The sequence below is a fragment of the Hypanus sabinus genome, chromosome 19 (assembly GCF_030144855.1).
Source record: "Hypanus sabinus isolate sHypSab1 chromosome 19, sHypSab1.hap1, whole genome shotgun sequence".
NCBI lineage: Eukaryota > Metazoa > Chordata > Chondrichthyes > Myliobatiformes > Dasyatidae > Hypanus > Hypanus sabinus.
In genome coordinates, this window is record NC_082724.1 from 70,721,612 (window position 1) to 70,743,803 (window position 22,192).

The 22,192-nt window shown below is 41.7% G+C and overlaps 1 protein-coding gene across 2 annotated transcripts in view; it reads left to right on the plus strand.

Annotated features, from left to right (window-relative positions):
* Positions 1 to 22,192, plus strand: part of stab1 (stabilin 1) — a 323,963-nt gene that overhangs the window by 219,251 nt on the left and 82,520 nt on the right. For both annotated transcript variants that reach the window (XM_059944646.1, XM_059944645.1), the window contains exons 37-44: positions 941 to 1,048; positions 6,442 to 6,637; positions 8,408 to 8,503; positions 15,437 to 15,482; positions 15,856 to 15,935; positions 19,125 to 19,250; positions 20,604 to 20,677; positions 21,088 to 21,162. In XM_059944646.1, the coding sequence (XP_059800629.1) occupies positions 941 to 1,048; positions 6,442 to 6,637; positions 8,408 to 8,503; positions 15,437 to 15,482; positions 15,856 to 15,935; positions 19,125 to 19,250; positions 20,604 to 20,677; positions 21,088 to 21,162 (801 nt within the window). The remainder of the gene's footprint in view (positions 1 to 940; positions 1,049 to 6,441; positions 6,638 to 8,407; positions 8,504 to 15,436; positions 15,483 to 15,855; positions 15,936 to 19,124; positions 19,251 to 20,603; positions 20,678 to 21,087; positions 21,163 to 22,192) is intronic.

A 22,192-nucleotide genomic window follows, 5' to 3' on the forward strand; every position in this document is an offset into this window, starting at 1 on the left:
ATACAGAACAGACCAATGCTCTGGTCTGAAATGAAAGGTTCCATTTACCACTCCAGACCTCATCTGATCCCACTGATATCCCTTCCATTGTCACTGAATTCAGATGAATACCAAGGTATTAATTTCACCGCACCCTCAGAAATCAGACCCACATTTTTCCAAGGTTTTAGAGATTATTGATCCCAGAGGAAATAAACTGAAAAGTGGTGAGGAGGCTATCGGTGAATATTGTCAACCTTGTCCATCACCGGCAATTGGAGTTGGTTTATCATTGTCACATACTGAGGTACAGAGAAAAGCTTGAGGTACACTGTTCATATGGATCAAATCATTACACAGTGCATTGAGGTAGTACGAGGGAAAACAGCAGCAAACATAATGAAGTGTAACAGCTACAGTGAAAGTGTAGCACAAGTAGACAAGACCATAACAAGGTAGATTGTGAGGTTAAAGAAACCATCTTATCATGCCTCACCATCTACTTTGTTATTTGAATGGGAGTAGTTAGGCTCGATTTGCCTTACCATAGTGAACAAGATTTAACAGTACAGTTTTCCACATTATCTGATAAGTAGTCGTGTTATAACAGAGTTGGATCGTCTTAGTGAGCAGCATGGCCAGTCCTGGACTAAAGGGCTAAGGGTCTGTCAGGAACCACCTAGTGCATGGAGTTCAGTAAAATGCATTTGTTCCTCTATGTGTTGTATTAATCTGACATTTGTAACAGCAGAAAGTTTCTACAGAGGCCAAGCCTGATACATATGTGCATGATGTTTATTTTGTACGTAATTTCCTTAACTTGATAAATTTGTATTTTTAACATTGTAAATCACGGAGTATGTAACATGATTGTTTCAATGTCATACTGTTGGATATTAATGCTCAGAGTCAATGATGTATGGATGTCTTATTGAAGTTGTGCATGATTTTTTATGTTTAGGAATTTCCTGGCCAAGTCAGAACACCAAACTGCACTTATAAACAGTTTAGAAATGGCAGAAATTTGAAACGTACTGGCTGCAGACCCAGCTGTGTTCAAGTAACTATTGTAAGTTTACTTTGTACATGTCTCTGACATTATTTCTTAATTTCCTCTGTCTTCTTGAGGCATAGACTAATCCAAGTGTTAATTTTGTTTCTTTTTCTGGATAGTGGGAGTCAGTTTGCTATTTGTAGTGGTCATCATGGGTGATCTGTATTGTTCTTGTTGAATGTTCATAGGCAACAGATATGAAATAATGTTTGAGTGAAGGAATTGCTGGTTAGAATGCCTCTGCAAAATGTTGTTATTGGATTTATAAAGAATGTTCAAACAGAAATATAGAACAATACTAAAATGTTAAGGAAAATACACGCCTATCAACAGGCTGAGGTCCCAATCCCTCTTAAAAGTGTACACTCCAATTGATGAATTGAGTCTCCATCCTAGCTGTGAAAAGGGGAATAAATTGTATCCACTACAGGGGGTGGAAATTACAGGGACAACCAATAGGTACATGCCTTTCTCTGCATTAAAATGTAAAGAAACACTTTGTCATAGTTTCTTAACACAACAGCTCTTGAGTATTTCCCTTGTTTGCATGGACTTGTCTCAGAGAATGGTACATTTTATCCACACTTCAGGATTTTTAATAAGTACTTGAGAAAATAAACTTCAAAAATCACAAGAGTATTCAAAGGGATTTCTAAGTACATTTTTTATCGAAGAATTAATAATTGTACAACCTTGAGATTTGCTTGGCTACATGCAATCACAAAGCAAGAACCCAATTACAGAATAAAATAAAGACCAACACCCAAAGCGCATAGAAAGGGAAAAAAAGTCACAAATCATGCAAACAATAGAAGCATGTGACAACATTCCAAAACAAAGTGAGTCCTTAATTCCAAACCCTGGAACAGTCTGCAGTAGGCCCAAGCCTTGGTATCAGTCCATCATATTAGCAGGCATGGAGCACAGTAGCCTGGGGCAGCTTCATAGCCTCAGCAACAGGGAGAGAGGAGTCACCATCATGGGAGAGCGAGCAAAATCGATTCTCCCCTCTGATCCCAACACCCTGCTTTTCCAATATATCATTTAAATTGTCCAAACAGCATATCGTACCTCACACTAGGACACAGTCACTGTTGCAGCAAAAGGCTCCGGGCCTAGAACACACTGCCCAGCGACTCGCTCTGGGCACAGAATTGATCACCGAGCCTGAAGCTGCTCTTGATTTCTCCAAATTGGCTCGGTGCCCAGAGCGATCCAACCTCGCACCCAGGCCAGTTGTATGGGCATTGGAACTCCTCTGCCTCAGCTTCTCCTCACCAAATGGTTCACTCAATCTGCAATGTACCAGCACAGTTCATCCCTTGAATTTGCTTCGCCTTTGCTTGCCTATTCATTGTTTGTGGTGATAATTTACCACAATTTATTTCAGAAAAGATTTTACTGGTAATGTTTTGAATCAAATGTCTTTCCTTTTGAACTACCAGTGACCTGTTGTCTGTGTTTGGTGGCGCCATCTTAGACCAGAAGTTCTAAGCGCCATAAATGGAATTTTTGTTGTCTCTTACTAAATTATACTTCAGGTTCAATTGCCATGCATGCCGGTAAAGATAATATTTTTAGGCCAGCATCATTGTTATCCATAAATCCATGATTCAAAATGAGATCCACTTACAGTATCAACATAAAGCAGCCTCTTTCTTTTGCCCCATTTCCTTTTTTGAGGCAGTCCCTCGGGACTCAGGATGACTGGTTTCCACTCCAGTTCTGCTGGGTTCTGAGGTGGCTAAAGTATCCCGTGTGAGATGTGCGAACACTGCAGCAGGTGATGCTTCATGGGCAAATGGATTGTTTGGGATCTTGTATACTCCTCCCATCATTTGTGCATGGCCTTCTTGTGCTTCCTGTGTAGAAAGTTGAGGTGCTCAGTACCTTACTGCGTACTCTTTCTCCATGAGTTGGTTATGATGATTCATTTTGTTGTGGTGACTTTTAGAACCTCCTTGAAGCATTTTCTATATCCTTTTAGAAATTAGTGGCAGTAATGAAGCTCTGAGTATGTGCCTTGTTTCAGGAGCCTGTTGTCAGAGATGTGGGTAATGTTGTTTGTCCAGAGAGGTAGCGCATGACCAGAACTATAACTGGTGAAGATGCTGTGCCAGGAGAGGTACTGGTCTTGGTTTATCCATCCTGCCAACGGATTAGGATAATTTTGTAGAAATACCTTTATTGATGCCTCTACGATGCTCTGAGGGTGTCTGCCACAGGTTGCTCTCGTCTCTGACACACAGCAGGGTAGGCACTTGGTAGAACACAATGCTTGGCCCTGGATTTAAGGTACACATTTCTGAAGGCTATGATGGTGCATGGGAAGCAGTGGTGAATTTCATCATTAATATCTGCCTTGGCTGAGAGGTGCTCTCCAGATTTGAAAGCTGATCTTCATTTTCCTGCTGTAGGGTGTATTAGTAGAGGGTCTTCATCCTGTAAACATCTACTGTAGGTTCATCAGAAGACATAGGAGCAGAATTAGGCCATTCAGCCCATCAAGTCTGTTCTGCCATTTCATCAGGCTGATCCCGGATCCCACTCAACCCTATACTCCTGTCTTCTCATCATATCCCTTGATACCTTAACCAATCAGGAATCTATTGACTTCCGCTTTAAATATACCCACGGACTTGGCTTCCACCACAGCCTATGGCAGAGCATTCCACAGACTCACCACTCTTTGGCTAAACAAATTCTGCTTTACTTCTGTTCTTAAAGGTCACCCTTCAATTTTGAGGCGGTGTCCTCTGGTTCTGGATACCTTCACCAAAGGAAACGTCCTCTCTACATCCACCCTATCTAGTTCTTTTAGCATTTAGTAGCTTTCAATGAGATCCCCCGCATTCTTCTAAATTCCATTGAAAATAGGCCCAAAGCTGCCAATCACTCCTCATAAGTTAACCCCTTCATTCCTGGAATCATCCCCGTGAACCTCCTCTGGACTCTCTCCAATGACAACACATCCTTTCTGAGATAAGGGGCCCAAAACTGTTGACGACACTCCAAGTGTGGCCTAACTAATGTCTTATAAAGGCTCAGATTTATTTCCTTGCTTTTATATTCTATTCCTCTAGAAATAAATGCTAATATTGCATTTGCTTTCTTTACCACAGACTCAACCTGCGAATTAATCTTCTGGGAGTCTTGCATGAGGACTCCCAAGTCTTCTTGCATTCTAATGTTTGAATTTTCTCCCCATTTAGATAATAGTCTGCACTTTTGTTCCTTTTACCAAAATGCATTATTATAGATTTTGCAACACTGTATTCCATCTGCTACTTTTTTACCCATTCTTCCAAGTTGTCTAAGTCCTACTTCAATCACATTGCTTCCTCAGCACTGCCAACCCCTCCACTTATCTTCATACCGTCCACAAAGCCACTATCTAAATCTCTGCAAACAATGTGTAAAGCAGCGGTCCCAATACTGACCCCGAGGAACACCACCAGTCACTGGCAGCCAACCAGAAAAGGCCTCCTTTATCCCCTCTCACTGCCTCCTGCCTGTCAACCATTCCTCTGTCCATGCCAGTAAATTTCCTGTAATTCCATTGGATTTTATTTTTTTAAGCAGCCTCATGTGTGGCACCTTATTAAATGCCTTTTGAAAATCTAAGTAAATGTCATCCACTGCCTCTCCTTTGTCAACCCTGCTAGTTACTTCTTTGAAGGATTCCAACAGATTTGTCAGGCATGATTTCCCTTTGCAGAAAACATGCTGACTTTAACTTATTGTATCATTAGTCTCCAAGAACCCCAAAACCTCGACCATAATAGTAGACTCCTACACTTCCCCAATCACTGAGGTTAGGCTAACTAGCCTACAATTTCCTTTCTTTTGCCTTTCTCCCTTCTTAAGGAGTGGAGTGACATTTACCTCTTCCATGCCAGAATCAAGTGTTCTTGAGAGATCATGACCAATGCATCCATTCAGCAACATCTTTCAGGACTCTGGGATGCAGTTTGTCTGGTCCAGGTGACTTGCCCACCTTAACGTCTTTCAGTTTGCTTAGTACTTTTTCCGTTGTAATAGCAATGGCACTCACTCCTGCTCCCTGACACTCACGGACCTCTGGCACACAGCTAGTGTCTTCCAGAGTAAAGATTGAAGCAAAGTACTTATTCATCTTCTATTTCTTTTGTCTCTCATTACTACCTCACCAGCATCATTTTCCAGTGGTCCAATATCAACTCTCACCTCCCTTTTTATTCTTTACATAACTGAAAAAAACTTCTTGTATCCTGCTTTATATTATCATCTAGTTTATCCTCATATTTCATCTTTTCCCTTATAGCTTTTTTATTTGCCTGTTGCTGGATTTAAAAATCCTCCTGCTCATTTTTGCTACATTATATGCCCTTTCCTTGGCTTTTATGCAGTCTTTAACTTCCTTGTCAGCCACAGTTATCTTTTGCTACCATTTGAGAATGACTTCTTCTGTGGGACATATCTATCCTGCGCCTTGTGAACTATTCCCAGAAACTTCAGCCACCTCTGTTCTGCCGTCATCCCCACCAGTATCCTCCAATCCACCTGGGCAAGCTCCTTTCTCATGCTTCTGACATTCCCTTTATTCCATTGCGATATTGATACATCTGACTTGTGTTTCTCCCTCTCAAATTACAATATGAATTCAGTCATATTATGATCACTGCCTCCTGAGGGTTCCTTTACATTGAGCTCCCTAATAAGATCTGAGTTATTACACCCAATCTAAGATAGCTTGTCCCCAAGTAGACTTGAGCATAAGCTGCCCTAAAACGGCATCTCCTAGGCATTTAACAAATTCTTTTTCTTGTGATCTGACACCAACCTGATTTTTCAAATCCCCTTGCATATTGAAGTCCCCCATTACAATTGTAACATTTCCCTTATTACATGCCCTTTCCAGCTCTCTTTGCAATCTCAACCCCGCATCTTAGCTACTATTTAGAGGCCTATATATGATTCTCATAATAATTCCTTTTAACCCTTGCAGTTTCTTAACTCCGCCCACAAAGATTCAACATTCTCTGACCCTTTATCACCTCTTTCTAACGATGTAATTCCATCTCTTACCAGCAGGGCCACACCACTGCCTATGACTTCCTGCCTGCCCTCCCAATACAAAGTATATCTTTTGATGTTAAACTCCCAGCTATGACCTTCTTTCAGCTATGACTCAGTGACGCCCACAACGTCATATGGACCAATCTTTAATTACACCAAGAGTATGTCCACCTCAGTCCTGCATTCTTTACCCTTATGAATTTTGCCTCTGTGGTACAATTTAGCTCTGCTTTGTCTGAAGTTGTGATAAGTCTGTGGTTTAAACGAAGTCTAATTAAGGTCTTTCTTAAATGCAGTTCTTGTACCTGTTTCCTTATTCACACTTCATTGCTATCTTTGCTTTGCTTTAGACTTTAGATTGCTGTTTCGGATATTTTGGACCAAGGTGCCAGATGTGCCCTGGCAAGCCAAATGCCTGGTGCTCCAATTACGGCATCTGTCAGGATGGTATTAATGGAACTGGACAGTGCCTGTGTCGTGAAGGATTTCAAGGCACTGCCTGTGAATCTTGTGAAGCTGGTAGATATGGACCAAATTGCACTCTTGGTATGGACCTCCATAAGTTATGAATGAATTAGAGCAGAAATTAAAATTTATTAAAATTCATTTTTTGATTCAAGGATTAATAAAAATATTTGTGAGTGGTATATCCATTGCTATTGCTGATGTAGGTGAGCTTAAATTACTCAGCAATAGACAATGGAGACTATGTTCTTGTATTACTTATTTTTGTTGTACTTCTATAACTGACGGCTATGAATTTGAGTATTATTCACAGATGCCCCATAATTTTATCAAATTGTTTCCTTTCAATTTTCTCCCTCTCACCTTCTGGTATTTTACATTTCTAACCTATGATAAAGGTTTTGACTGTCTATACCTCTGTGAATTATACATTCACAGACATATTTGCATAATTTTGTTAATACCTTCACCTCCACTTGGTTCTTATGCTAAATTGTTTCAATTCCAGGAGCAGCAGTTGAGTTAGAAATGCTGGTTTATTAATACCACTCTATAAATGGTTGCTTGGAAGCAGTTGCCTGATGGGTTAATCTGAGTCATTTTTCAGCTCTTACCACTGTATAACTAAAATTCACAAGATTCGTCATCTTTAACACCCCCTCCCCTTTCTCGATCTCTCTATCTCCATCTCCAGAAACAAACTGTTGACCAACATCTTTTTATAAACCTACTGATTCTCACAAACATCTGGACTATGCCTTTTCCCTCTGTCTCCTATAAAAATGATACTCCCTTTTCTCAGTTCTTTTGTCATTGCCACATGGATATGCCTTTCCTTTCCAGGTAATTCTCCTTCTTTAAAGAATGGGGTTTCCCTTCCTCCACCATTGATATTGCCCTCACCCACATCTCCTGCATTTCATGAACATCCACGCTCACCCACTTTCCTGCCACCTTAACAGTGACAGAGTTCCTCTTGTCCTTACCAACCACATCATGAGCCTTTGCATCCTCCACAACTTCCGCCATCTCCAAAGGGAACCTATCACCAAAAATATCTTTACTTCCATGTTTCCACAGAGGTTGCTCTCTTTCTGATTCTCTTGTCCATTTGTCTCTCCCCACTGGTCTCCCTCCCTGCACTAATCCCTGCCAGTGGCCAAGGTGCTACACCTGCCCATTCACCTCCTCCCTCACCTCCATTCAGGACCCCAACTAGTCCTTCCAGGTAACACTTCATCTGAAAATCTATTGTGTCCAGTGCCCTTGATGCAGCCTCATCTGCATTGGTGAGACCAGTTGTGATTGGTTCGTCCACTCCATCCACCACTTCCCCATCGTCCACTTCCCCATCGGCTGAGCATTTTGATTCCAATTCCTGTTCCGACATGTTGGTCCATGGCCTTCTCTTGTCCCACAATGAGGCCTCCCTCAGGGCAGAGCAACATCTTGTATTATCTGGGTAGCCTCTAAACTGATGGCATGAATATCAATTACCCCCCTTCTATTCCCCACTCTGGCCTCTCACCTCTTCTTTCCTCCCCCGGCTCCCCTCCGCCTATGGTTCACTCTCCTCTCCTTCCAGATTCCTTTGTCTTCCCCATTCATTTCCAGTCCTGATGAAGTGACTCAGCCCAAAATGTTGACTATTTATTCCTGTCCATAGATGCTGCCTGACCCCTGCTGAGCTCCTCCAGCATTTTGTGTGTTGCTTTGGATTTCCAGCATCTGCAGAATTTATCGTGTTTATCATTAAAAGCATTTATCTTAGCATATCAGTTTACACCTAAATGTTTTTCCCAATTACTGCTTTGCACTCAATTAACCAGGTACTTATTTACGTGTGTTTAGAATGTTTGTGTGTAAGTGGAAACTGCAATGATGGACTGGATGGTGATGGAAGCTGCAGCTGTTTCAAAGGCTGGGAAAGTGCACATTGTGATAAAGGTAAGTGGAATGTTATATTAAACCCAAAAAAGCAGAAAGCAAATACAGTGCCTATAAAAAGTGTTCACCCTCCCCGGAAGTTTTCATTTTTTATTGTTTTCCAAACATTGAACCAGTGGACTTCTCTTGGCTTTTTTGACACTGATCAACAGAAAAGACTCTTTCGTATCAAAGTGAAAACAAATTTCTACAAGTTGGACTAAATTTATTATGATTATCAAAAATAAAATAATTGATTGCATAATTACTCACCCCCTTCAAGTCAGTATTTCGTCGATGCACCTTCGGCATTTACAGCTTTGAGTCTGTGTGGAACGGTCTCTATCCGCTTTGAGTCTGTGTGGATCGGTCTCTATCTGCTTTGAGTCTCTGTGGATCGGTCGCTATCAGCTTTGAGTCTGTGGATCGGTCTCTATCCGCTTTGAGTCTGTGTGGATCGGTCGCTATCAGCTTTGAGTCTGTGTGGATCGGTCTCTATCAGCTTAGAGTCTGTGTGGATCGGTCTCTATCAGCTTTGAGTCTGTGTGGATCGGTCTCTATCTGCTTTGAGTCTCTGTGGATCGGTCGCTATCAGCTTTGAGTCTGTGTGGATCGGTCTCTATCAGCTTTGAGTCTCTGTGGATCGGTCTCTATCAGCTTTGAGTCTGTGTGGATCGGCCTCTATCAGCTTTGAGTCTGTGTGGATCGGTCTCTATCAGCTTTGAGTCTCTGTGGATCGGTCTCTATCAGCTTTGAGTCTGTGTGGATCGGTCTCTATCAGCTTTGAGTCTGTGTGGATCGGTCTCTATCAGCTTTGAGTCTGTGTGGATCGGTCTCTATCCACTTTGAGTCTGTGTGGATCGGTCTCTATCAGCTTTGAGTCTGTGTGGATCGGTCTCTATCCGCTTTGAGTCTCTGTGGATCGGTCTCTATCAGCTTTGAGTCTCTGTGGATCGGTCTCTATCAGCTTTGAGTCTGTGTGGATCGGTCTCTATCTGCTTTGAGTCTCTGTGGATCGGTCGCTATCAGCTTTGAGTCTGTGTGGATCGGTCTCTATCAGCTTTGAGTCTCTGTGGATCGGTCTCTATCTGCTTTGAGTCTCTGTGGATCGGTCTCTATCTGCTTTGAGTCTCTGTGGATCGGTCTCTATCAGCTTTGAGTCTGTGTGGATCGGCCTCTATCCGCTTTGAGTCTCTGTGGATCGGTCTCTATCAGCTTTGAGTCTGTGTGGATTGGTCTCTATCAGCTTTGAGTCTGTGTGGATCGGTCTCTATCAGCTTTGTGTCTGTGTGGATCGGTCTCTATCAGCTTTGAGTCTCTGTGGATCGGTCTCTATCCGCTTTGAGTCTGTGTGGATTGGTCTCTATCAGCTTAGAGTCTGTGTGGATTGGTCTCTATCAGCTTTGAGTCTGTGTGGATCGGTCTCTATCCGCTTTGAGTCTGTGTGGATCAGTCTCTATCAGCTTTGAGTCTGTGTGGATCGGTCTCTATCAGCTTTGAGTCTGAGTGGATCGGTCATATCAGCTTTGAGTCTGTGTGGATCGGTCTCTATCCGCTTTGAGTCTGTGTGGATCGGTCTCTATCAGCTTTGAGTCTGTGTGGATCGGTCTCTATCAGCTTTGAGTCTGTGTGGATTGGTCTCTATCAGCTTTGAGTCTGTGTGGATCGGTCTCTATCCGCTTTGAGTCTGTGTGGATCGGTCTCTATCAGCTTAGAGTCTGTGTGGATCGGTCTCTATCAGCTTTGAGTCTGTGTGGATCGGTCTCTATCAGCTTAGAGTCTGTGTGGATCGGTCTCTATCAGCTTTGAGTCTGTGTGGATCGGTCTCTATCAGCTTTGAGTCTGAGTGGATCGGTCATATCAGCTATGAGTCTGTGTGGATCGGTCTCTATCAGCTTTGAGTCTGTGTGGATCGGTCTCTATCCGCTTTGAGTCTGTGTGGATCGGTCTCTATCAGCTTTGAGTCTGTGTGGATCGGTCTCTATCAGCTTAGAGTCTGTGTGGATCGGTCTCTATCAGCTTTGAGTCTGTGTGGATCGGTCTCTATCAGCTTTGAGTCTGTGTGGATCGGTCTCTATCAGCTTTGAGTCTGTGTGGATCGGTCTCTATCAGCTTTGAGTCTGTGTGGATCGGTCTCTATCAGCTTTGAGTCTGTGTGGATCGGTCTCTATCAGCTTTGAGTCTGGGTGGATCGGTCTCTATCAGCTTAGTGTCTGTGTGGATCGGTCTCTATCAGCTTTGAGTCTGAGTGGATCAGTCGCTATCAGCTTTGAGTCTGTGTGGATCGGTCTCTATCCGCTTTGAGCCTGTGTGGATCGGTCTCTATCAGCTTAGAGTCTGTGTGGATCGGTCTCTATCAGCTTTGAGTCTGTGTGGATCGGTCTCTATCAGCTTCTCTCCCTTTAAATTCCAACATTCCCCAAATATACAGGAAATGGGAAACAAAAGCTGTGGTGTCATTAGCTTGCGTACCCCTGAAACTTACACTAGTGTCTCAGTAAGTTTTCCAATACCGGGAAAGTTGAGGAGCTGAAATCGGGGTTGAAGGCCCAGCAAACATGCTGTTCAGAGGACGAGAATCAACAAGTGTTAAAGGACTTGTCACTCTGTGAATATTGTTCACGGCAGTTTGGTGAATCCCTGGATGTAATGAAAACAGCTCACTTTGTTGTATTTGTCAGAGTGGCTTTCCAGGACTTTACAACAAAGGAGGACTTCCTCACTCTTTTGCACTTAAAGGAGAGAATGAGAGGTGAGGATATTTACAATGAGTAAAAAAAAATGTCCATGAAAATGACATCCCCATTCATAAACTGGTGGCAATTACTACTGATAGGGCCCCAGCAATGCGTGGTGTGCACATTGGTTTTTATAGCACTGTGCCATAATGACCCTGATTTTCCCAGCTTCCTGGGTTATCACTGTGGGATTCATCAGCAGCCCTTGACTGGGAAGTTTGTGGACTTTTCTCATGTAATGACACTGGTGGTCAAACTGATAAATTTGATTCGAACAAAAGCGCTTCAGCACGGCTTATTCAAGGCGTTATTGGATGAGCTCGATGCCGCTATGACTTATTTGATATGCTAGTTACAGTGTTTTCTTGGTTGAATTAATTTGAAAGTTTGACAAAAGCATTTTATATATTTAAAATACAGTTAGCCCAAACAAAGGGCCTCAAGTTGTAAGTACAATCTGAGCTGTCTTTTCAGTAAACGATTTAGTACTGTGGTCCCCAACCACCAGGTCGCAAAGCCTGTGCTACCAGGCCGCGAGGAAATGATGTGATTTGAAACGATGTGAGTCAGCTGCACCTTTCCTCGTTCCCTGTCACGCTCACTGTTGAACTTGAACCCACGCGAGGTCATCAGTCGCCAGTGATACCCTTGCGCCAGGGATCACTGGTTGCCTCGCGCGGCTGGCAGGAAGCGCCAATCCTACTGGCCTGGTCTAAACCTGTTTACCACACTGAATGTTCATGGGGAACCCGGTGCTAAAATATTCGCAGACGACCTAATTCGGGCTCAGGGTTTCGTAAGTAGCAGAGCAGCTGCCTCGCTGTGATCTTCTGAAAGTCATCCCTCGAGACAAACTTTTGTCGGTCGATGGATCCTACTGACCTACAAGGGGGCGCGGGCGCATGCCCTGTCGCACTCCTGCTCACTCGGTCGCTCTCTCCAGACGGCAACCGCCATGGCCCCAGCACGGGGACCTCCAGCCGTTGTTCTCTCACCCGACCCACAACCAGCCGCACCTGGCCAGAGCGTCTGGTGGCGGGTGGGCGGGAGGCTGGAGTTCGGGCTGCGATGCTGTCTAATGAGACAATGAAGCCCTCAAAACTGCTTCAGCACCTTGAGTCCAAGCACCCCGCACTTAAAGACAAACCCGTTGAGTTTTTTGAGTGGAAAAAACATGAGCAAGCGGGACAGATGCAAGTGTTCATAGCCACGAAAGCTAAATTGTGGAATAGACTGGACATAAAGAACCCCCTTCAAATATCGCTGTATTCCGGACTCCCCATTGCCCCCCCCCCACCCCCCACCCCCCGTTAGCAAGAATATTGTCAATATTAAACAGGTCCGCAGTGTAAAATAGGTTGGTGACCCCTGATTTAGTAGGTCGATCTTGCCTTTCACTGAGGCTGAGGTAGGGGATCTTGGGCTTAAAAAGGTTGGTGACCACTAGTGTAGAGAGTAGAGAATTAAAACCCCTACTAGTTCTTTATCAACTGAAGACTAAATTACTCCAAAAAACCCTATAGATTTTAATTAACGAAAGACAATATTGTGAATTAAATTAAAGTCATTTCCATTACTTAGTAGTGTTTTTAAATGAAAACTGTCATGCCCCAAGCTAGTAATGAAGCCTGCATTTGCTTTATTTCAACCTTGTATGCTTCACATTGTAAAAGAATGTGTCCAACTGCTTCATAATGATGTCAACACCTATGCACCCCAGAGTGATGTTTTCCAAAAAGATACAAGGAATAATTCAGCATAGGATGCCCAATTCTAAGTCGGGTCAATATAATTCCTTCCCTTCTTATCTTACCCCCTTCTCCCATCAATCCAACAGTTTTATGTATTCTGTAATAGTCTCCCCTTATGCCATTATCCCACAGGCCTTGCCATAATCCTTTAATTCTTAGCCCCACCAACCCCTTAGCTTCTGATTTGCTAAGAGGAAGGTCTATATCTACAGATAAAATTTTAACAGCTTTTTTGGCCAAACAATCAACCTGCTCTTTCCCCTCAATGCCTCTATATGCAGTAATTCATATTAAGAGGACATGTAGACCAATATTTTGAATATGAAATGAAGTTTGAAGAGCTTCCAGCAGTAAATCAAACCAGATTGACCTGTTTTAAGGCTAGTCAAAACTGAAAAATAATCTGAACAAATTATAAATTTACAAGGACAGATTTCCTCCACCCATTGTAAACCCAAAGTGATGGCAGCCAGTTCTGCAGTATACCCTGATACATAGTTAGTAAGACATTTCTTTACTGTTACCTATAATTCAGGCACAAAATCAGCATATCGACATTTCCCGTTAAATTATCTTTTGATCCATTAGTAAAAATGGTTAACGTATCAGAATAATTCTCCTTAACATACTGATAAACCAACGTAATCTTGGGTATATCAGGATCCTTTGATTTCATTAAATCATGCAACCTAAAGCCATTGGAAAATTCCATGATGGGGTTACTGAAAAAGCTACAGTGGGACAAATTACATAATCCAATGAACCCATATTTCTAGCGTGATGAGAACCCAACCACCCAAAAGTAAAAACTCTTCTTTTGACGTTCCCAACAGTCTTCCAACATACTTTTAGCAATGTGTCTGCCCCCTCAATTTAAACCAGTATGTTAATAATCAGTAAAGCTGAAACAGGAGATGACCTTACAGGAGCTGAACCATTTCAATTGGTAAAGCTGAAACAGGCAATGACCACAGCACAATCTTAAAGCCTGATCTTTTTTCACATCCAAGCATTTTAAATTTGAAGTTGAAGCTGCTCCATAACCCATATAATTATAATCAAGTACTTTTCTAATTAAATATATAAAGTCAATAGAGATTTTCGTGTAGCAAGCTAAGAAAGCATTTGGATCTTCCAAATGTTTTTACCACAGGTGTGTTTTTACTACAGTCAATTGAAACACCTTGACTGCACACAGGTGATCTCCATTGAAGTAAATATGAGACTTCTAAAATTGGTTGGCTACATCAGTGACGTTTTGGAGTGTCATATTGGGTGAATACCAATCAATTATTTTGTGTTTTATATTTGTAATTAATTTAGATCACTTTGTAGAGATCTGTTTTCACTTTAACACAGAAGAGTCTTTTTCTGTTGATCAGTGTCAAAAAAAGCCAAATTAAATCCACTGTGATTCAATCTTGTAAAACAATAAAACATGAAAACTTCCAAGTGGAGGGGTGAATACTTTTTATAGATATTGTATATTTAAACAGAATGTAATTTTAAAATATGTTTTCAAAACAATTATATTTTCTCAAAGTACCAATCTTAAGTTTTTTGAGATGAATAGGAAAGTCCCCTTGCTGTGTTTATATATGGTTAACACATCCTTCTTCTGATGGCTGACAATAGGGAGTTAACATTTTAATGCTTTATCACTGCCAGAAAGAGATTTTATCGGCAGTCCCTTTGGTTCTGGATGCATTCTCCGTACACATTGACTTCTTGTTTAACTCAACTGAGAAACTTAGAGCTTTATTTTGAAATGTACTTGGCATCTTCTGTTGAAAACTTGCCTATATGTGTTGTGTTATAGTAGATGTTAACTTGTTGCAGTATTTGTTGGCAATAGTTCATTATCATCATATGGTTCTCTGTTATTTTTATTGTAATTTTACTGCTATTTCCATCACGATTATGAAACTGCTGGATGGCTTTCATTTTTAAAAAAACCTCTTATTCTAGATGAATGTAAGAAATAAAGTCAGGAGGAGGTTTATAACCTCTTGTTTCTGTTCTACCTAACAAATGATACCCAATCTGATGTCTCACTTCTCACTTATTCTCTAATTTACTGTGTTTCCTTGACCTTGAACAATCCGGTGATTGGGCATGCACAACCGTCTGAGTTGCAGAACTCCAAAAATTTACAACATAATTTAGTTTCAATCCTAAATAGCCCAGCACCAGTTCCTGCCTCCATGACTGTAAGAAATTTTATTATGAATTGTAAAGAGAAGCAGTGTTACATTTTTCAATCAGTTAATTTTTTTCCCACCATTTGGATTTGTATGCATTATCTGTACTGCCACTTTTTATTATAAACTGAGCCAAGTTATAAACCTATTGGTAAGCACATGGGATAGATGTAAGCAAGCATTGGGATAATGTGCAGCTTTCTACATTTCCCATTTTTCATGAACATTGTGAATAATCATAATTATGCTCTTTTTCTCTGTCAGAAATTGTAACTGATCACTGCAATGGAACATGCCATCCCAATGCTAAGTGAGTGAAGCAAACTTACTTTCATCTTATCTTGTAATTCATATTTTTAATGATAAATTCAAATACCAGCCATTAGAATGCTACTCTCTATTTATAAAGTTAAAATTAATTGCAGATGTTAATTGATTGCAGAGTAACAATGATGTGCATTCTTAAATGCTTGTATCATGTTGATGAAAGAAACAGCTGGGCATATTATGGATTACATACACTAAGTATCTACAATGCACTCTGTGTCCTGATGCAGATCCATAGAAGCATCACACTATAATACACCTGCAATCTCTGTTGTCCAGTGGTGAAATGCAATAAAAAGTAGTATGTGAACATTGTTGATCTTTTGTTTTAAAGACTGAGTGCTTGCATGTTTTAGTTGTATTCTAGGATCATCTGGCTCTCTGCCTTCTTGCTTGTGCACTGCTGGTTACACTGGGAATGGAACTTACTGCTCAGGTACGACTGATCAATGGGTCCCCTCTCATATGTTGGAAGTAAAGATCAGAGATCATTTGCGTATAGATCCAATGTTAAAATGCCACAGTGTGAGGTTATATAGGGCTTCAAGGTAGCACTAGTCTATCAAAAGCAATGTGCAATACATTAATGCCAAGAAGTGGGCTGAACAAACTTTGGTGCCTGATGTCTATCTATCCACCTCTCTATCCATCTCTTTATCTATCTCTACAACTTCAAATAATTGTGCCACTTTATGGCAGATCTTCAGTGGCAGACTTACCAGCATTCATTCCTGGAGATATCCAGATGTCAGAGGTGTATTCAACACCACTCTCTCTAGTGGACTTGCCTACAAGATGCGTGATCTCAGGAGTATCAGGCACGAGTGAAGCTGACTCAAATATACCTTAGTGAAGGAACTCGGAATGGGGAAGGATACAATCTGTGAGCACTGCCTGTTCTGCGCATCCGACTCAATGAACTTGCTCCTCCTTCACCAAAGCTGTGACTTCCCAACAGTCATCTCCCACATTCGCATCATGATCGACTGTGCGAACTAGGCTGGCAGGTGGCGTAGACAGTGCCCGCTAGTTGCAGTCTTCTGGCCTCGATTTTAGAAGAGAGCATCGGTAGGTCGTCATAGAGCTCAAACGTTCGTCATGTGCTGTTGCTAACTCACGTCAAGAGCCATCCGGAGCATTTGTGTATAGCAACCATCTAGTGACTTTCTCATGGTCTTGGTGAGTGTGCACGTCTCGCATCCGTACGTGAGAGTGGACTCTGTGACTGCTATGAAGATCCTCCTTTAGAGACCTCTGGTCAGGTTCGACCTCCAGATTTCCTTCATGTCGTTCATAGCCCTCCACGCCAGCACCTTCTGTATCTTTATGTCCTTCTCCAAACTCATCATTCTTGACCCGAGGTACTTGAAGTCTAAGACTTTCTTAATGGTATCATTCTTTACAGTCTTGAGAGTACCTTCGTCACAGTTGAACGCCATGTACTCTGTCTTTTTGGCATTTAGGTGAAGTCCAACTTCATTGCTCTCAATTTCCACTTTTGTCAGTATCTGCTGTGCTTCCTCCATCTGGCCAGAGAGCAGGACTATGTCATCTGCAAAATCACAATCTGTGAGCGTAACTGGTCTGACCCTTTTGGTTCATCCTGGTTTTATGGTAAAACCAAGCTTGTCATGATCTTTGGTAGCTTGACGTAGAGCATAATCAAGGATGATTATAAAGATGTAGGTTGCAGAGTGTCTCCTTGCAGCACACCAGCTAGGAGCTCGAACACTGCTGTTTCTCCATCTGGTGATACAACTTTCGCCATGGTCTCGGTATAGCTGGACTCTGTTGCTCTCAGTAGATGGTCTGGCACTCCGTAAGCTTTCAGGATCTTCAGCATTTTACCTCGGTGAATGGAGTCAAAGGCTTTGTGAAAATCAATGAAAGTAAGCACGACTGGTAGGTTGCTCTTCTTGACTTCCTCGATGATTCTACGGAGAGCAAGTATTGCATTACTGTTGTGCGCTTCTGCTGAAAACCATTCAGATTGAATCTTAGCTCAGGGTCAATGGCGGTGCGAATCCTGTTCAAGATCATCCGATTGTATAGCTTTGCTAAGATGCAGGTCAAGCTGATACCGCAGTAGTTATCGTCTTCGTGAGGGATCCAGACTTGGGGACAGGGATAATGTTTGAGAGTGACCACTGTTCTGATTTCACACACAAAATGCTGGTGGAATGCAGCAGGCCAGGCAGCATCTATAGGAAGAAGTACAGTTGACATTTCGGGCCGAGACCAGCACAAGGTGGAGTAGGGCTGGTGTTGAACCGCAAAGCGAAGAAGGCACTAAAGGGCGTAGTCTCAGTCAGTGACGGAATCCTTACTGCGGAATTTGATGGAAACCCGGCGACCTCTGTCATCATCTGTTACTCCCTGCACAACTGCAGCGAGGAGGAGAAGTTTTCTGCAGTAAACTTCACAAAGCTGTCACTTCAATACCCTATCATGATAATGGCCAGATATCTCCCTCTTAAATGTGGTTGGTTGGAGTGATAAGTCACCTTTGAGGGAACATCACTAACTCTTCATCAACATAGTGCCAGGGAACTACTATTAACCCACCTGAGAGGGCAACCAGGCCTGTTCTGAATTTCTACTCTCAATGGACACTTTTTCAGATGCCTCCTGTACCTAATGAAGTGGTTACTGAGTGTATGTTTGTGGTCTTCTGCTACCGTAGCCCATCCATTCCAGGGTCTGACATGTTGTACATTCAGAGATGCTCATCAGCACACAACTGTTGCAATGCGTGGTTGAGTTACTGTCGCCTTCCTGCCAGTTTGAACCAGCCTGGCCATTCTCCTCTGTCCTCTCTCATTAACAAGGAGATTTTACTCTCAGAACTGCTGCTTACTAGATTTATTTTGATTTTTGCAACATTCTTTGAATAGCTCTGGAGGCTGTTGTGCATGAAAATCCCAAGAGATCAGCAATTCCTGAGAATCTCAAACCACCCAGTCTGACACCAGCCATGATTCTGTCAAAGTCATAGATTACATTTCTACCCCATTCTGACATTTTGTCTGAACAACAAGTGAACTTCTTGACCACGTCTGCATGCTCTTTTGCATTTGAGTTGCCACCGTATGATTAGTTGATTAGATATTTGCATTAATGAGCAGGTGTACAGGTGTACCTAATGAAGTGGCCGCAGAGTGTATGCTTGCCTTCTTCTCTGGATCTCCCTCATTGTTTCTTCAGACTTCACTGGACAAGCTGCCTTCCTAGCAGGTGCAGTCAGTAAAACACAGAAAATTTCAATACTGAATTTAGATCATGGAAGGACTGAGCTAGTCTTGTAGCCAGCCATTAAGTTAGGAAAGCTTAAGTAGTTTTGACATGCACTTTGTCTACCATTGCTTTCCCTGACCAAATAAAAGAAAATGATGTAATAAAGAAAATGGCAATTTCCTACGTTTTCTTATGTTAAAAGCAGCAGACATGTGGCATGTTACTAAGTGGAACATAACCTTTCAGGTAAAGCTAAATTAGTCTGGTGTTCTCCACTAGAACCCTACTTTAATATGAAAGCTGTGTAAATTAACTTCCAATATTTCAACATCAGATGGTTTAGAGGAAGGAATTGTAACACAAAGTTGAAACACCATTTTTCTATTTACAGAAATTAACCGCTGTGAGATTAATAATGGTGGTTGTTCAGAATATGCCAACTGCACCAAGGTTTCTGCAGGAGAGAGGACGTGTACCTGTTGGGATGGTTATGCTGGGGATGGACTCATCTGTTTAGGTGAGGACCAAAATAAAGGACCATACCAAGCCATCTGTTGTGCTTGCCCATTACTTAAAGTGCTCCACGGTATTTACTAGCATGCATGTCTGATGGAAGGGTGGAAGAGTTGGCATAGTATGTATATTCAGGGATTAAAAACTGCTGGCTGCCTATATGGTAAGTAGTCCAAACTTGTATTTGAGCACTTACTGAGTATGATGTTATATTACCAGCTTGGTGAGAGGCTCTGAATGCTAAGCACTGTCTCAAAGTACAGTTTTATAAATCTGATCTCTGATCTGAGCTATGCATGTGTCCAATAGAGCTCTTCCTAATCTATATAGTTGTTCCAAGATCATTCTTGGGGCTAATGTGCAATTCCCAATGCAGTACAAATTTCTAGCTTTGCATGACACCGGTCTTGGGTTCATTGTGGACCCTTTGGTTAAGATCACATCTTACATTGCCATCAGAAGGAGGTGAATGTTTGCAGGCAGCCATTCTGGAGAAGGACTTTCCATTCAAAGTCTCTTGTGAAGTGCAGTGATTAACGCTGCTTGCTGGATTTCTGTTGGTGTTGATGCAAGGTGCAAATCATGTCTATTGCTCCTGAAAATAGATGGAGCATACTGCAATTTGGGGAGTTAATTTCCAGCCATTGGATGAGGCATGGTAATATTTTTCCTCATGGAGGCTCCTCTAAGCCAGATCTGTTTCCTTCCAGACCTATTTCTGCACATTTCTGCAAGATGAGTTTGTGATTCTGTGTCCATTCCACTGCATGTTGGGACTTCACCAGAGATACTATCAGCTTCAAAGGCCTTTTTGCTTTTCACTTAGCCATTTCAACAACTTGCCTGTCAAAGACAAGTTAAGTCTGAACAAAGTTGATTTCTTTGAAGTGGAACTCAAATAAATTTCATTTTCAAGGGCAGAGCCAGCCTGAGGAGTGTTTGAAATATTTCTTTCTGCATGAACTGACTGTCTTTCTGCTCTTGAAAAATCTGCTTCCATTCTTGGTTCTCTTTGGGGTGGGACCGTGGGTATCAGGGCTGCAGATGCACTTGAAGGCGATAGATAATACACTGAAGCATTGTAAAGAGTTGTGACAACACTCAATTCAGTCCTCCTTGCACAATGCTGCATATCAACTCCAATCAAGTTCCTGGTGGAGAGCAGCTGAGGAACACAGGTCAGTCTGTGTCGCCTCTGCTCTGAGGGCATCCCAGGCAGAAAACAACGCTAGACAATGCAAAAAGGTAAAGGTGAACAATTTATTCTTCATCCAGCATAACTAACTCAGTGGGGAAGTTGCAAGATAATGTTGATGATTCATATTATGTGTATAACTCACTGTTGTTTTCTTCTCAGAAATTGATGGGTGTGCAGAACAAAATGGAGGTTGTCATAAAAATGCGGAATGCACTAAAACAGGACCAAATCTGGTAAAGCACGCATTCTATTTCAAATTTTATTCGGAATACTGCTTTATGTAAACCATTTCTTGTGTTATTATATCTTTCAGCATTTTGGACATGTTAAGGAGAAGGGGCTTTGGCCTGCCTGTAGCACAAAGATCAGAAACAAAATAAGTGATGTTTAGTAACATGTAGAGTTAATGAAGATTTCACAGTTGGACCTTTTAAGGATTAAAGTTGGTGCACACATAGGAAGTATCTGACATCTGTATTGAATGAATTCTTCATGCTAGTCTACACAAACAAAAGCAGTTCATACATTTCTAGATGCTATCAGCAATGATCATTAACCTTAAAACTGCAGCTTGTGACTTTCTGCTTGAGGTGAAAACGCTTGTGTACAATTCATGCTATCTTTGATGTGTTTTCCATTTTAGGTTGCATGCAACTGTCTCTCAGGTTACGTTGGAGATGGTAGGAAATCTTGTCAACCTGACAACCCTTGCTGGAAGGTTAGGAACAAACTTACAAGTTGAGGAATTCAAGAACAAATCTTCCTGCAGCAGATCACAGTAGGGTCTTTATTTGCAGAGCAAAAAACTCATTGTCAATGGTAGATGTATGTGCATCGAGGATATCTCTTTGTCCTTGTGTGATGTGGTTGTCTGTACAACTGTATCTGGAAGTTTTGACTGCTTCCAGCCTATTTCATTGGGACCTTAGGAACCTAATACAGAACCACATTCATACATGACCCAATTATAACGTCAGATATGCTACCTTGTGATGCCAGTGGTGTAGCTTAAGAAGTTATCTGGTATAAGAACACAATGACTGCATATCTCTGCATGTGATTGGTTATCTGTACCTTTTGATAACATGCAAATCATCTGACTTACTGACTATAAAATGTAACTAATTTCTTTACAGTTTTCCCATAGACTTCTATAGGTGTCTACTTTCTTTAAAGTGATCGCAACCCCTAACAGGCTGAAATGATTTTGTTCTATGGGTCCATAGGCTGACTTAAGGTTTTAAGAGGGAATGAGGAGGACAAGGGATAAAATGTACTTAATTTCTTTCAGATTTATTGCAATTTTGTGGGATTGGATTTAGATCTAAATTAAATGATAAAATCACCTGAGCAGGAAAGGAATGAAGCAAATTTTTGTGAACATGTACATTAATTGTTTCCTCAACGGGTCTGAGCCGTATTCGTCTAAAGTAGAGGTTATTATAGATTGGCTACTTTTGAAGCTTTCCTCTTCAAATACAACTTACTACATTGAATATTTTTCACTTTTAATATTCTTATGTTTTCTTTCGAATTTTCAATTGCCTTTCCTTGTATTTCAACTAAATTTTTAAAAGTCAATGTTAACATGATTAAGCAAACACAAGGAAATCTGCAGATGCTGGAAATTCAAGCAACACACACAAAATGCTGGTGGAGCACAGCAGGCCAGGCAGCATCTATAGGGAGAAGAGCTGTCGACACTTCTGTACAACTCAGGACTGGCGAAGGGTCTCGGCCTGAAACGT